The 17,245-nt window shown below is 42.1% G+C and overlaps 1 protein-coding gene across 3 annotated transcripts in view; it reads right to left on the bottom strand.

Moving 5' to 3' along the window:
- Positions 1–17,245, bottom strand: part of BAZ1B (bromodomain adjacent to zinc finger domain 1B) — a 42,939-nt gene that overhangs the window by 19,587 nt on the left and 6,107 nt on the right. The window contains exons 2-10 of one of the 3 annotated variants that reach the window (XM_030230659.2): positions 16,667–16,783; positions 14,473–14,617; positions 13,453–13,651; positions 9,819–9,940; positions 8,822–9,019; positions 5,986–7,681; positions 4,312–4,450; positions 3,677–3,807; positions 2,230–2,341 (exon numbers count right to left, since the gene is read on the bottom strand). In XM_030230659.2, coding sequence (XP_030086519.1) covers positions 2,230–2,341; positions 3,677–3,807; positions 4,312–4,450; positions 5,986–7,681; positions 8,822–9,019; positions 9,819–9,940; positions 13,453–13,651; positions 14,473–14,617; positions 16,667–16,783 — 2,859 coding nt within the window. Of the gene's footprint in view, positions 1–2,229; positions 2,342–3,676; positions 3,808–4,311; positions 4,451–5,985; positions 7,682–8,821; positions 9,039–9,818; positions 9,941–13,452; positions 13,652–14,472; positions 14,618–16,666; positions 16,784–17,245 lie in introns of those variants that run through there. The other 2 variants (XM_050981976.1, XM_030230660.2) reach the window with 2 other exon arrangements.

The following is a 17,245-nucleotide window of genomic DNA, read 5'->3' on the forward strand; positions in this document are numbered from 1 at the left end:
GTATGCAGCGACAGTTCTTCAACCTACCCCTCCAGACTGCAGCATCTGCTGGTTTGAGGACTCCTCTGTGTGCCAGGACAATTACCTTTGCACTTCCTACTCCTCAATGATCTCCTCTCTCAGCACTTTGTCCACTGGTACTTTGAACAGGTGCAATTCACAGATCCACAGCAGTTGGTAGCAGCCAGTTGTATACCTCAGCTGCAGCACTTTCCTCTCTATTTCAAAACAGCCATTTGCTACTTTTATTTCCTGATCCCTCTTTTCTCTATCAAAGAAAACCTCTTTCCTCTAGCATTACTCTCCATTTCCCTGCTGAACTAACAAGTTTAGAGTGTTTCTGTTATTTATTTGGTATTTCTTAGCCAATTATTCTCTCATGCAAAGAGCTTCCCTCTTCTCTGAAGGCAGACCCTGTAACAATAGATTTTGTGAAGCAGGACTGTTTCCCAAGGGAAAAAGAAAATTGTTTTGCCCTTAATCTGTACTTCACTTTATCATTCTTTTTATTTCTTTCACTGAGATTCACCACAGGTTTTAAGTAGGCTTTCTTACTTTTAACAGCTCCCTCATCCTGATGTGAACTCAAAATGTTTTGTTATTGCTGCTACAGTTTTGTTCCCAACTTCCTCAACCCTTTTTTTTCCAAAGGCAGGGGCAGCACTTGCTCTGACCATTTAGTAGGAAACTCTAAGGCAAATATTTTTGAAAGTGTTTTGGGCTTCTGGCCGTCACTTTAACCTTTTTTTTTAAAGAAGCTTCTTAATTATTTTTGTTGCTTTCTTTTTAAAAGGAGAATACCATCCATTATGGTCACTCCATACAAAGCAGCTCTTAGTGACAGAATATATTTTAGCACTGAGTGTGTCCAGGACCTGGTTCCAAGAGCTGCTCCTCCCAGGCTGTGACTGGTTACTCCACACAGCTCTCCTGCCTCTGTCACCCCACTGATCTCCCTCAGAATGTTGTTGAGAGTTGCCAACCTGAATGAGCAGATCAAATACTGTGCTTTTTCAAGTTCAGCCTGGAGTCACAAAAGTTGAAGGAATTCTGTGTTAATTAACTCATCCAATTTGGCTCTATGTTGCCCTCAGCATTAACAATGTGCTCTGTTAATTTAAGCTACTGTTTTCCTTATGGAATTGATTCTTCTCCTGGAACACACCTTGCCATCTCTGCTCAATAAAGATCAAGTGTTAGAGGACGCAGTTAGGAAGAGCAGAGGACTTCCCTGTGGATCACACTGCCTGTGCAGGACCTATTCCCTAGGAAAGCCCAACTGCCTGAATTTTGGCAAGATGAGCAAAGGCCCAGGGGTAACAGGGTGGGGATTTGTCATGGGAGGATGGGGCAGTGAAGGAAAGCATAGGAAATCTGTGATATCCTATGACCTGCTGCCATGACAGATAAGCAGCAGGGCAATACCAAGAGTCAGCACCCGATGCTGGCGGTTCAGATAAAGCAAGATACTCACAACTTCAGTCTCTTTTACAGTTCCTAGTGGGGAAGCAGGTACACGTTTAGTAAAGTAGTTCTGACTGGTAACTATTCTTTGGAGATGAGTTCAGCTCTATTTATCAAAGACCAAGCAACCCCACTCTGTGTGTCAGCAATGGAACTGTGTGGGACAGACACTGCTAAGAGGGGAGCTGCAGGAGCACATACTTTGTGACAGTTATCCTCAGGGTTACCTAAACAATGCTCCACAGCAGTTAACAGGTGAAGCTTAGCCAGGGTTTTCTGGCATGGGGACAACTGATGAACACTCCTTACCACACAGAGCAACATTCAACACAGGAGAATTTCTTTAAGGACATTGATAGGGCCAATTACTAGAGCAGATTACAATCAACCACGCTCAAAGGTAGATTTGATTCACTTAGAAGACACAGCTTGGCATTGGGAAGCATTAAAGATATAAGAGGCTGTCAAGATGGAAGAATAAAATATTTAAAAAGCAATACATCAAAGAAGCATTTTAAAAGCTTAATTTATACTGCCTTTGTATGATTGATTACGTTGAATAATGGTTCCACTGGCTCTTGGACTGGCTACCCTGTTAGCAGGGTAGTAATAATATCAGCAACAGAGGTTTGTGGAGCTGCTGAACCAACCCGACTGCTCAGCACTGAAAGAGGAATAGGTTTGTAGCAGGTTTAGTAAAAGATCTGTCTAGATTCCTTGACCATTACACTTTGAGTACTTTGCAGCCATGGAAGTGTGTGTTACCATAAGTTCTGGCCCTGCTTGGGAGTGGTGGTCTCAGCAGGCAGGTCTGTAGTGGGCATGGAGCGGTGCAGCTTATTCCCTCGGCCGTCACTGCCTGTGCTCTTCCGCTTCTCTGCAAAAGAAAAGCACAGGCTCAGGTAGATTCCTGAGCAGCATTCCTACTATTCCAAATACATAAAACTAGTTTCACTTTTTAGACGTATACTGACAAAGCACTTTGAAAACCAAAGGAGGTATAAGCAGCATGTATTTTTATTTCTGAGCATCTCAGAAAACACTCTAACATGAATTTAAATCTTTGCTCATTCAGGCCTTCGATTGTTAGGTTTCCAAAGGTATGTGCTGAAATCCTGCCCACTGGCTGCAGCAGCAGCTGAGAGATAAAAACAGCTGGAACAAAGAGCTGATCAGGAACACAGCTGGTCAGTATTTGAAACAGCTCGTGTAAGAAAATATACGCACAGAGGAGCTTGGAATGATACACCTCCAACTCAGTCAGTCTTGAAGACATAGGTGTCTGTAAAGTTACACCTGGATAAGGATCTCATTGTAGGTTTGCCCTGTTCTATTCCACTAAACAGGAACTAGGCCACCTAAACAGGTGGTCTAGTTTGCCCCTTGTCTAAGACAATCCTACCAGGTGAGGGCTTGGATCTAACTCCATAAGCTCTCCCATGCAGGACTGCCATAGATGGAGTCAGTGCCAGAATGTGATGTTCCAAAAGCAAGAAATGATCATGACTGGAACTCAGTTGAGTCAGATTATTGCAGTATCTTCTGTCCCAAGAACTACTTCCACACAGAAATGTTAACGTTTCCTTCTGTACAGATAGATTTTTGGGCCTGTTCAACTTACAAGGCTCCAGGACACAGGCTCCTAGTCAGCCAGGCAAAATCACAAAGCACTAGAAGTTCAGCAAGTCCCTTGCATCTCACCTGCACATTCAGCAAAGGTGAAGAGAAGGCTGAGAGGAAGTGCATGAGGGATGTTCGCCAAAACAATCTCAATCAGTGAAGCTGTGCGTATCTAACAGACTGCCCTGCTTGTTACTATTCCACAGGCTGATCTAGGAGTCTTGGCACCAGTGGAATATCAGCACTGTGATAGACATCCTCACTCTGCAGCACAACTAACTAATTGTGCAAGGGTCTGACAGCCTGCAACTCAGCAGGGTCAGAGTGAACCAGAGGGATGATACCAACTGACATCAACCTTGCTACTTGAGGGAGAGGAGACTGTCCTTAGGAGGAACACTGCAGTCAAGTCTCCAAACCTGCAGCAGCAGAATGGAAATATCACCAGCACCTCCTTTGTGCAGGCTTCTAGAGCTAAAAGGAGGCTTAAATCAGAGTATCCCCATGAAAACACTCAGACTAGACAGTTCTTTCACACTCTTGACTCCATTTGAATAGTCAGAGCAGAGGAAATACCCTCAAGAGACTGTACCTCCAGGGCTGTAGTCCTTCTTCGAATCTTCCTTTTTCTGATAGGGAAGGGTAAATCTGTAGTCTATACAGTCATGTACCCAGCCTTTCTCAATAAACAAACCAGGAACCTCATCTGAAAACAGCCAGTATCTGCAAGAAATATGTGTTATTAGGTACCTGTCTCCTTTTCTGGCTAGTTAAACACACACACACACGCACACACACGCACACGCACACACACGCACTTTTATTTGCATTGAGCATAGAAGCATCTGTGTGCTCATCTCACTAAAAGCTGAATGCATGTGTATCTTTATGTGAGCCCAGCTGAGAAACAGGGAAAGCTTAGCTTAGAATCCATTCCAAGAGCATGCCTGTACAACCATGAAAAAAAAAAAAAGAAAAGATGGTAACGAGGTTCCTGAGCACCCAATGCCAGCACTTGAACCTCCACTGGTCCTGACCTCCAAGGGAAGGCTTCAAAAAGCTGGGCACATAACCAGCCACTATACTTCATATACACAAATACTTTCCCCTTCTCTCTCATCTGCAACTCCATACACCCTCCCTATCAATCCCTTCATGGGGGATGGTATCTGACACAGCCCCTCTCTCAGGACAGAGGTGGAAGTTCATGGTCATTTCCTTTCCCACCTGTTGTGATTCCTGTCAGTGCCAATTGGGGTCCTGCGCATCACCAGTTTGGCTTTGGCAATTCCATCCTGGAAAGTTTTCTCAGCAGCAGCTTTATGCCTCCGGATTCTTTCTTCCTCTGCTTCTTTCTCCATCCTCACTGTTAGAATCAACAAAGAGCAGCATTAGATTTCCTTTTTTGTATCCAGACATCAACATTGTATTTGATTTTACTATACCATGGGAGTAAAAAAAGCAATTTTATTGGGGATTTTAATAAACAAACATTCTTTACAACCATACACTCTTCCATTTACTTTCTGCCCAACATTCTAAAAAAAAAAACCAACTTAAAAAAATATCATAACAACCCATACAGATACATATAGAAATAGTAGTCAAGGTGTAAAAATGGACTGGGCTGAAGAAACCCTGGACAAAAACCATCATATCACAGAATCATGGAATGGTTTGGGTTGGAAGACATCTTAAAAATCATCTTTTTCCAATCCTGCCATGGTCAGGGACAACTTCCACTAGACCAGGTTGCTCTAAGCCCTGTCCAGCCTGGCACTGGACACTTTCAAGGATAGGGCAGCCACAGCTCCTCTGGGCAACCCTGTGCCAGGCTAGGATGGATGGGACTTGGGGCAACCTGGTCTAGTGGAAGGTATCCTTGCCCATGAAGAGGGGGTGTACCATGATCAACTTTTAGGTCCTCTCCAATCCAAACAATTCTGTGATTCTTGGTCTCCCAGAACAGATACCCCACATTCCAGCTAAGGAGCAAAAGCCAGGCTCCATGAGGGATGCTTATCCCTCACTTGTTTCAGAAGGAAAATAACAACCTAGATGAGCTACACAGTCCACTTCCGTCCTCCCAGCATCCATATTTACAACCAATAAAACCCCTACACTGTAATTCCGAAGTGTTCTCTCTTTACACCTATACCACTCAAGCAGCACTACTTACACAGAGACAAGGTCTCTTGTCGCAGCTTGTGATTTAGAGACGTTTGAGTGGACAGTTTATATTTAAACAGCTCCATAACTAATTCATTAAAGTGAGAAACACTAAACTGACATTTATTGCCCAAATCCAGATATGAGAGAAGGACTGCTGGCAACAACCCGGCCATGGGAACAGCACCAGGGCCAGCAGCAGGAATTGCTTTTAGGCAGGAAATATCTCCTCTGTACCCAAGAACCAGATGATGTTTGGACATAAGACAAATTTTTGGTTATTTTCTGTTCCCAAAACAGATACTGTGTTGTCCAACCTCTCTGGGCCTGCCATAATTAGAAAGGTACTAAACAAAAGACACACACAAATAAACTAGAAGCAGGTATTGTTTTTTCTTAAATTTACAAAGTTTATGCTGCCACAGGAAGCACAAGAGATGAATTATAAATCTCCAGTGAGCAAATCCTTTAAATTCCATACAGCCATCCCTATTTGTAGAATCTAGACAGTAAATCACAAAAGAAGAGGTCACTTGGGTTTATACCATGGTAGGTATAATGGTGCTGAAGCTTCAGTGCTCTATTATGTGATTCTGAGATCTATATTCTTAAGTTTTATTTAGGTTTCATTCAGAAGCATTCAGACAATGCTTCTGAAAACAGGCTGTCATTTTTGCCATGAAGTTATTCCACAACACACAAACACTCTACTAATTAGGTAATTGTTCTTACCTCTCATTTGTATTTCTTGTTGCTCCCTCTCTTTCTTGGCTTGAATGGCAAGAAGGCGCCTGCTCTTCACAGCACTGATCATGTCATCGGCTTCAATTTCCACCCGGTGCTCTATTTTCATAATTTCGTGTTTTTTCTTTTCATTTCTTCCCATCATATGCTCTTCTTTCCCATTCTCCTTGGTTTTAGCCACCATTTCTTTTCGCTTCTGTTTCTCTGCCCTCTTCTTGTCATTCTCCTCCTTCAGGACAGCCAGACGCTCTTTCCACAGCTCAGCTGAGGCCTGCTGCTTGGCCTCCACATGGTCCTGCACTGAGTAAGTCATTAAGATCCGGTGACACAGTGCTCCAAGGATCCGCAATTTCTCTTCAGGAGTCAGCTCAAAGAACTCCGATGTCTCCAGTTTCTCCAAAAACTCATCCTGTACCTCATTATCCTCGAAAGCTGCTGAATCCTTGCTTTCATCTACATTATCTGAGACCTCGCTTTCCTCTTGCACATCTGACTTTCGCAGGCACAGGCGAACCAACTCTGAAGCGGAATGCAGAGTAAGTGGGATTTCAGAAAGTTTCATTCCCAGCTCAGCATAATCCTCAGCAATTTCATCCTGCAGCAGGGTCTGCAAGAGGATGACCAGTACTCTGTTCAAGTACAGGAAGCCTCCCTTTTCTGCACAAAGGGCTTCCATCAGGGACACTGCCGTGATGGGATACTGAGCATCTGGCATCAATAACCCTGAGTAACAGCTCAGGAACTCCACCACCATGGCTACATCCCCAAAAAGTGTGTTAGGAAGTCCCTCTGGAGTATCAACCAGTTTAAAAGTAGGCAATGTCTTCCCTTTCAGATCTTGGTCCTCAAATCTCCTCTGTTTTTCCAGTTTTTCCTTCATCTCCTTCTCCTTCCGCTCCTTTGCTCTTTCCTTCAGTTTCTCTTTCAGCTTTTCTCTTTTCTTCTTCATGTACTCCTTCCGTTGTTCCTCTGTCATGGTGGCCCATCTCTTCCTGTGTTCCAGGAGCTCATAGCGTTTCTGTACCAAACTCCGCAAATCCTCAGGGAGACGGGCACGGTCCTCATTGGAAAGCAGCCGAGCTGTTTTAGAGATGATGCAGGACAGAGCACTTTTTTTGTCTTCCCGGTCTTTGTTTTCTTTGTAATAGGCAATGAGATGGAGCGCTGCAGGAGGCAGATGTTTCTGGGGTTTCCTGGAAGATCCAGGGGTGCCTCCAGAATTCCTGGGAGCCCTGGACACCTTACTGGTACCTTTAGCCATGTCCAGGAGTGTCATTTGTTTCATTTTCATCTTGGGGGTCTTCAAACCTTTCCTGGGAGACTTTGCCTTCCCCGATGACTTCTGCCCATTCAGAACCCTTTTGCCTCTTTGTTTTTTGTCCAAGCATTTGTTGTTCCCCTTTCCTAGTCGGCTACTCTTTGGAATGTGAAAGTTAGAACCAAGTTTAGCAGGTGACACAATTTTCATCACCTCTTCCAGCCCCTCTTTAGGACAATTTGAGTTCTTAGAGTTTTTCATCTTCAGCGGAGAGCTAATTATAGATTTTTCCAAATGCACATGACACCACAGGGTTGGACTCAGTGGCTGTCCCAGTGAAGATCCGTCAGCTTTGGATTTCTTAGGAAGTTTTCTTTCAGGTGACCGAGAGCTCCTCCTCTTGGTTGAGGGATTGAGAGCCATATACTAAAATTAAAAGAAGAAAGATTTTGTATCAATATCAAAAGGTAAATAAAGTTAAGTAGATCTCTTTCTGTCAATTAGTTTTGCCCATTTTTAAATATTTTTTCCTAATGAAATTGCTCATTGCATTAAGGGTAACAGGCTTCTGCCATCATAATCAGAGTCAGAGAATGGCCTGGGTTTGGAGGGACCATAAAGATCATCTTGTTCCAACCCCTGTCATAGGCACAAACACCTACTACTAGACCAGGCTGCTTCAAGGCCTGTTCAAGCTAGACTTGGACACTTCCAGGGATGAGGCAGCCACAGCTTCTCTAGGCAACCTGTGCCAGAGCCTCACCACCCCCACAGGGAAGAATTTTTTCCCCAATATTTAATTTAAACCTACTCTGTGTGAGTTTGAAGTCATACCCCCTTGTCCTGAACAAATATTGATCTTCTAGTTTTATGACAACACTTGACAGTCTACGAAAAAGTGAGTTTACTGAATGAACAAAATAGTGCTTTCTACACCAGAAGATGGATTTTATAACAGCACATTTCACGGTATAGCATTTAGTTGGTTAATATTATATTTGGCGGGTTAGCCCTAAGGGCTGGAAGAACCCATTCATGCTATGTATGTATTCAGTACTAAATTTGTAGTACCTGCCATTGCTCAATGCAGCCCTGTACATGAACCAGGCCTCATGAAGTCACACGCATCCAGGTCTTGGGCCCAATACCTGACACATAAAGACTGCAGCTCTCCCATTTCTCTTACACCAGGAAATCATGTCTTTACTTGTAGACAAGTAATGCAAACCATTGGAAAAATTAAAAGGCAGTTGCATCTCAAATTTTCAAAGCAGACCACTGTTCCAGATGTTCAAGCCATGTCACCTCTCAAAAGGTCAACCTTCAAAAGAGTAGGTCTTCCTGCTCTGCTTCTCTATGGATTTAACAGATATGTGGAATTGGCACTTGGGGACATGGTTTAGTGGTGGCCTCAGTGGTGCTGGGTAACAGTGAGGTTAGATGATCTTAGGGGGCTTTCAATCCTCATGATTTTGTGATTCTAAAACCCAACCAGCACACTGAGGTCTCTGCGAAGACTCAAGGAGTGGGTGGCAAAGCAAAGCAGGTACTTTTAGGAATTCTTACCTTATGTGGGTCAAGCAAGAAGTCACTGAATTTACTGGGGAGAGAGTACTTCTTCACTAACTCATCCTCCACAACCCACGGGGCATTCTCACATGTGCCAGCACGTAGCGCATTGTGACGGATGAAGTACCTCAGGATCTCCTTGTTGGGAGGACGCTCTGTACGGACTAAGCTATCTGCTGGAACATTGCTGATGATCTTGGAGATAAAAGACACACTGCTAATAATTAACTTCTAACCACATTATAAATACAGATCATGTGTCTATAAAGAACCAGGATCATTGTACTGCTTCATGTCCAAAAACTCTTTGCTCATTCAAAGCTGTCTTGGAACGACTCAAACCAAACAGAATTTGCAGAACTGAGACATACAGAGATTGGTAGGAGAATCAGACAGCTAAAACAGTAGAAACCATGAGTTTATGATGCTGATTTTTTGCCAAAGCCCACTGTTTTATCTCTGGCCTTCCTGCAGCTCGTGCTTGCTACTGACTTTAAAGCTTTTACATATACATACTTGATTTTTTTCCTAAGACCAAAGGAGTACCTCTGCACGGGGTACTCTTTGAGGTCAGCACTGCCTCACTTGTCAAATTACCAAAGAGCAGACAAAAAGCACAGAGCAATGCTGCAACTGTCCAGAGCTTCCCAAAGCACTGCCACCTACAACTCAGAGCAGCTTGGTCAGGACAACAGCAACAACTGCCACTCATGATTTCACTGGTCCCATGAACTGCAAGACCACAGATGACGCACTTAACAGCAACCACAATAAACCTCTGTGACTCAGTGTGTATGGTACCAAGTGTTTCCATGCACAAAACCTAATTACAGATAGAAACAGACAGGCTGGTCAGCCTCAGAGACAACTATCCTGCTTCCATTGCCATGATTCTGGCAGAAAAGTACTACATTGTGCTGTATAATCACCGGCAGTGATTAATTAAACTTTCATATTCATGTTATAATAGATAGGACTCAAGCAGACAACTCACCTTATCTTCATTTTTCAGTTTGACATCATATTTGTGTGGCAGGAATTTAGGTGGGACCCACTTCCTTTCTTCCTTCTTCAACGAAGTGGGAAGCTTTCGAGGAGACCTACGTGCTCGATCATCTGATAAAGAAGGTGAGACACAGTCTTACTATTACAGTTAAAAAAAAAAAAATCGGTTAAAAAATCCAGACCACCACTGGATAGGGCATCCTACTTCTTGATATCTGTACAGTGTTTGGTTAAACTAGAACATTAGGAATATAACCCAAACTGCATTTTTAGAAATAGCCAGAAGATAAAGGCCAGCTCTGAACTAAAGAGGTAACACCTATCTTCAAGGAGTACAAAGGACCATCTTCATTTAAACCAATCTCTCTGCAGACAGTAAGCTGCAACCACCTAAGCAAAGGCAGAAAATGTCTGTAAGATTTATGAAGGGGAGATATAACCCAACCAGTAAACCTGCTAAGGGAGCTCCTCCAACAGCCCTGGCTGCCTATGCCATGCCTTCTTTGAAATAGTTCCATGGCAGGAATCACTGACTTGCTTTTGTCTTAAGAAAGCAGTCTCCAAATATTTTTATGTTTGTGGCTACCACAGAATCATGGATAGTCTGAGATGGAAGGGACTTTAAAGCTCATCTCATTCCACCCTCCCTTCACTAGACCAGAGACACCTTCCACTAGACCAGCATGCTACAAGCCCTGCCCAACCTGGTCTTGGAACCAGGCAGCCACAGCTACTCTGGGCAACCTGTGCCAAGGGCTCACCACTCTCACAGGCAACAATTTCTTTCTAGGATTCAAAGAAAACAAAAAAGCAAGCATGAGGGATGAGAGTAATAATTTACCAAATATATAAAAAAGAAAAGTAAATGCTAAACCTAAATAAAAAAATATATAGATCTCAGAATCACATAATAACGCACTGAAGCTCCAGCACCATGGTATAAACCTAACATGGTATAAACCTAAGTGACCTCTTCTTTTGTGATTTACTGTCTAGATTCCACAAATAGGGATGGCTATATAGAATTCCATCAAACAGCACCTGGATATTTGGGTGAGGAAGAAGAAATTACTATCCATTCCATCCTGAAGGTAATTTTAAAAAAGCCAACATCATTTGTTGTTGCATTCTATTGTAATAGAACATACATTTATCCCTGGAAGAGTTCAAAGCCACATGGATGAAGCTCTTAGGAAAATGGTCTACTGGAAGATGTCCCCATCCCTAGCAGGGGGGTTGGAATGAGAGCATCTTTAAGGTCTGTTCCAACACAGCTGATTCTGTGTTTCTAAAGCATCTATATTGTGTTGTCTCCTGTATTCACTTTATTTCAGATTGTCCAGAGCAATCCAGGTTCCAAGTCCAGCTCAAGCTACAGAACCAGCCTTAAGCAGTTCACCATCAATTTTCAAGACAATCTTTCCTTGCTCCTGCAGATTTTCCAGAGTTCATTCCCTAACCAACTAAAAATATAAAGTCACTTCAGACTACACAAATGATACAACAAAGCTGGTATCATGCCTTATTTTTAGCTTCTGAAGAACAGTAAACCCCTAAGCAGAGAGGCTGAAACTATCTATCTTTCTCTGCCCCATTTCTCCTCCAACAAAACCAGCAAGTCTGACACAAGTATTAATAGAACTGCCAAAGTTTGCTCTGTCCCATTTTGTGCACACATGCACACACAGCTCCTCCATCACAGTTATAGAGAGCTTGTTTCTGCTTTCAGTTACTCACTCTAGTGTAGTGACTTCAACCCACATCAAGTGGCCACATGTGAACATTACTAGAGAGAAAAAGTCCAGGTCAGTGTTACTGGGAAACCCCAGTCTCTGCGGATGCAACTCAACATTTCCTACTTCTGTAGTCTGCTGTGTAATCATAAGAACTGCTACAATTATATTAACACACTCTGGATGAATTTGTTTCAATGACGTTACTATGAGCCTGTGTTCTAACCCAGAATATAAAAGTATTAGCAATAAAATAGCCTTTTAGTAACAGCATATGTACAAGGAAAAGAAATTTAAAAAATGCATGTTTACTGTTTAGGTTATGACTCTGCCAGCATCTTGAGCTGGAAAATGTTGAGGTTCATCTTTTCCAGGAAGGGGAGGACAGTCCCAGCTTCCAGAGGTGACTACATACAGGCCAGAACCAACTGAGTCAGAGACTGAAAGATGAGCAGGTGCCCACAGCTGCTGGAACACCACACAAATGCCCCAAGGATCATGGTAAATTTTTTTAAACATCCAGATCCAAAATTGCTGCCATAAATTTGATCACTGAGCATTTTAGAAGTAAAAGGTACTTTTCATGCCTCTTACGTGGCATCTTAAGAGAATCATCACTCAATTAAAAAAATACATGTATAAATAAATAAAGCATAATTAGTCCCTCTCCAAGCACGACTCCTGTTTCTAATGATGTGTATGAGGCCAGATTGTTTCTGAAACACCTTTTTTTGCTTCCTGATTATACAGAACACTGCAATGAAATCAGAACAGCTCATAACAGTACACATCAAAAAGAGCTGACAATTTTTAAGCTCAGGACTAGACCTTGGTATGACTTCTTTTCCACTCTTGACTGCTATTTTCTCACTGGGCTATTTTCAAAGTTTTCTCTTCCCCACATTAGAGGAGATTACACAACTTTCCTGAATGCTAGAGTCATTATTTACAAATGCCAACAGTTTATTCATTTATGAGACTTGAAAATAAACCTCTCCAGGTTAGAACTATGTTGTGGGATTGGGGTTGGTTTGTTTGAAAACACTTTTTGTAATCTGTTTTAAAGAATCTTATAATTCCATATTAAGAAGTTGCCCAGGACAAATGACAAACCTAATGTTTTTGTTTGGGTGGTTGGTGGTTTTTTTTTTTTTTGGTTTTTTTTTTTGGTTTTTTTTTTGTTGTTGTTGTTGGGTTTTTTGTTTTGTTTTTTTTTGTTTTTTTGTTTTTTTGTTGTTGTTGTTTTTTATGGGTTTCGTTTGTTTGTTTGCATTTTTACAGAGTCAAAAAAAGCCTTGGACAGCACTAGCTATCTCTGCACCAAGGAAGAGCACATGAAAGAGGCACAAGGTTTTAAAGGATGCTTTACTTCAAACTGTTAGGGGCAAAAAAAAAGATTTAGTCTCAACTTATGAAAAATGGAAAGAGGATAAACTAAAAATTAATAAAACTCACTTAGTTTTTATAACAACGAGGGACAAAGAGAACTAGAGCTCATCTCTGACTCCACAATAACACACTTTAATAACAGGGAGGTTTCCTCTGAGGATGAACACTGCAGCAGAACTTTAGAATTCTGAACAAACCTTTGCTGTTCCCCTCATTTTTTTAAAAATAACACATTAGACATTTATACATTACATGCATTGCTTTTGGTATTACACCTTAGAATCACAGCACATTTTCTGCTTTAAATCAGGCAAAAGCAGCTGAAAGCCAACAGCACTGATGTCCCAAAAATTCACCGCTAACAAGGACCAACAAGGATTTTCACCCTATAACACTGTTTGGACATGCACAGGCCAGCACCAAGACGTAGATTTGATCACTGAGCAAACTCCAACACTCACTGCCAGGTGCTACCTACTGCCATGCTGTCTCTCTACTTACTCATACTATCCCTCCTGCTGTCATCCTCCTTCAGCATCGCTTCCTTCTGGTTGTCCTGGGCTGCCTGGCCAGAGTTTTCCTTGTCACTGGATGGAGAATCACAAGCTCCGTCAGATTTTTTTTCTGAGGCCTCTTCGTCAACTTTCTCCAAGGGATGCATTTTCACAACTTTCACAGGCAACATTTTCTCCTTACCAACCTGCACAGAAATATTGATGAAGACTGAACTTGAACGAGACAGGTGAGCTAACAGGCTTTAATACTATGAGGAAAGGAAAAACAGCAGCTAAGACGGCCTAAAAGCACAACTCCCAACCCACAGTGTTTTCCAATGCTGCTTTCTCAGCCTAAGGATACAGTATATGCACAAGGTGCAAGAGTGTTCTCAGCAACTCCAGTTTAGAGACTATGTCTTAAACATTGCCTACATACAACATTAACTCCTCCCCATTTTCAAAAAGTTGGAGCTTTCATTAACATTCCCAGTTTTGGAGGGAATTTTCAAATCTTTATGGTCTTTTTAGAGATTTTTAAGCTTTAACTTCAGGCCCCATTTGTTTCAGACTACTGCTCCTTCTGGCAATGTGTCAAGTGAAAAAATTATGACAGATGATTATTTTTTATTTCTTCTAATTAAATAATGTATTTATATATAAACAGACAATCACATATTAAAGCAATATAAAAATTTTATCTGTTTCCCATGCACACACACATATATACGTCATTTTTGGCTTGCTATTATTCCAGGATCCTGGAATGGTTTCAGTTGGAGGGCCCCTAAAAACCACTGAATTCCAAATCCCTGACATGGACAGGGACACCTTTCACCAGAAGTATGGCTTACAGAACCATTTTCCATCCAAAAGCAGGTGCTGTCACTGGGATTCAATAGAGAATAAATTTTCACATCCTTCTAATAACTTGAGTGGCTAACATATTCTTCCCGTCTCCTATCTTTAGCTATCTGGAATTAGCCCCATGCAGAAGCACAGGATAAAACAGAAAACATATCCTTACCTCAAAGTCACACTCTTCACCCACTGCGAATTTGGTCATGATCTCCAACCAAGCTGCATCCACCAACTTTTCCAATGACACAGTGTTGTGGTGGACTATTTCCAGGACCAGTTTCTCATACCAGATAGGAAACTCTTCCTTTAAGCTGAGCAAGCACAGAAGTTTTCATTATTCAAGGGAATAAAAGCCCAAATGCAAAGTATCCTCATATTTCCCAATTCCAGGAATTCCTGTTAACAGCCACAATGAAGCAGATGCTCCATTAGCATGCAAACACCCAAGGGCTTTTTGCTCCCCTCCCATCCCCAGGTGTTAGTTGGCATGAAAACCCCAATTGTCCTGGTTCTTCCCAAAAGGAATACTGTAAACACTCAGGAAGAGCAGCAACATGAATCCTTTCATGATGGTTATTACTGTTTCTCTATTAGATATTTAACACAGATCAAGATGATGCAATTATCCTGTGGCTTGTTATTTTAAAACACTTGTTTCCAGTAACATCATGTTCTGATAAAGATTGAGTATTTCCTTCTCCCCCAACAGGCTGCCAGTGCAGTAAAGACAGGGGCAGGTTTACACAATCATATTATCTTGCATGTTTCACATGTTTCAAACTTTTTCATTCAAAGAAACAAAGGACTGTGACATTAACCTCCCTTCTTTCCCTTCTAAAATTTGACCTCAGGAACTTGGCAGGGCCAGTAAGTCATATGCTGCACAAAGACTTCTGGCTAAAAAGTAAAGTCCGTTTCAAGTTGCCATGAGGAGGAAAAAAATACTCCATTTTTCCAAAGCACTTTTATCTACCCAGACTCCAGGATCCATGGCTGAGAACCCTCTGCTATATGTGCTGTGTTACAACTGCCATAAGCAAATATATCCCTTTAGCAACCTGTCTAAATGAACTTTTTTATCCAGCTTAGTGTCAGGTATTAAAGCAGACAAACTACCTGGGAAGCTTTTCATCCCGTTTCAAAGAGACAAGATCAAAATCTCATTTCACAGAATCTTCCCACACCCCACCCCCCCACTCCATATTAGAGAGACTATAGCTAAATTTGCTATTGAGAAATTTGAGAAATCTCCCGTTTCTATTTCACTGACATTTCTTAATGTTTCCAGAAGTGGTCAATCCAATACGGACAACCAAAAGAAAGTAGCAGCAGACCACTGAGTTTTGACTCAGGATTTTAAGTTTATGGAGCTGCCTCCGCACTTCCCCTACCCTTTCAAACAAGAACACCAGGGAGCAAAGCCTGAAGGCAGTAGTGTATCACCCCTCAAAGAAATTAGGACTACTAGCAAATGGGCTTCTTATCTGTTGGCTTTAAGATTGTGATTAACCACAAATGATGGTGAATTTCTCCTTAGGAGAAGGCTGTAAACTCTTTGCCAATGGATCAGAAACATGAAGAGAGGCAGCAGAAAATTCCACCTCTTAGGTGGTACAACTGACATTGTCCACAGTTTATACCCAGGGGAAAAAAAGTCACAGAAGTCCAAGTCATAAGTTGACAGAATGGAGAAATACATCACTTGTTTGGCATAATTCCTATGATTTGGTAATCACACAGTAAGTTATATGTGTTGGTTGAGACAAGGACTTGCACCTTTACAGAAAATTCACTTTTATGACAAGGGCCGTGCTGGATTTCATCCAAGGATTCCTGTGGGCTAGAGGAGAAAGTCAGGGCCACAGCAGCCCAGAGGAACACAATTTGCACAGAACAAGGACTCTCGTTGTTTCAAGTAGAGTAGATTCCCCAAAATCTCACTACAACTTTTTTTTTTAATTAGTGCAACAACTCATGTAGATTTGGAGAAAGTAATTACAGGTGCAGACCAGGCTGATCTCAAACACTTCAACTGACTCCTTTTATTCTATTTTGACTGTACATTGTTCAAGATCTGTTATTTTTCCCTCTAAAGTACTCCAAGCACTCCAGGGGCTTTAAAATATGCCAAGTGCCATATGCTGAACTATTTTGGTTCAAGTAATACCAAGATACAACACTAAATAAGTAAATTACCAAATCGTGTTAGCGATGGTTTAAAATTTGGACTTCATTTGCTTTTAACTCCAGAATCCTCAGATCTCCTTAGAGCTCCTTACCTCACCTCACAAACTAGCCACACTTTCCCAAGCCCCAACACCTAAAGACAGGCACAAACCCATGTCTCCACCAGTACTTACAGCTCAGCAACCTCCTGCTCCTCCTCCCAAGCCTCTTTGTGTGTCAGCTGGCTGCTTCCTGTGCTCTTGCACGTCCAGATCCGCTCGCTGTATCGCTCTAAACGTGCTTCGTACTCTCTGTACGAGTGGCAGCTCAGGAAAACAGGATTTATGCAGTGGAAACCACAATCACCATAGCACAAAACAGTAAAATCTAATTAAACTCTTATGACTGGAGTGTACAAAGGCTAAGGAGAGCCTCACAGCGCGACTCTGTGAATATCATGAGGATGCTGAGCTAAATCAAATGTGCTGGTGCTTTCTGAGGCCAAAATGCCTATCCTGCTTATCCTGGCACAGAAGATTCCACACCACCTCAGCTGCATTGCACAAGGGGAAGACAGATGGCTGGAGGCTTCACAGCATTGCTAACTTACTTTTCAGCTTTTCCAGTCTGATACACTGGAAAACAGCACAATCAATGTCACAGGCACATGCAGGAAGTACAGCATGGACTGCTGCTAAATTCCTGGCAATAACTGTGGCGCTGCTACTACTAATGCCTTATGGTGGTGTTACAAAATCCAGATGCAAATTACC

This window comes from Serinus canaria, chromosome 19 (assembly GCF_022539315.1).
Source record: "Serinus canaria isolate serCan28SL12 chromosome 19, serCan2020, whole genome shotgun sequence".
Classification (NCBI taxonomy): domain Eukaryota; kingdom Metazoa; phylum Chordata; class Aves; order Passeriformes; family Fringillidae; genus Serinus; species Serinus canaria.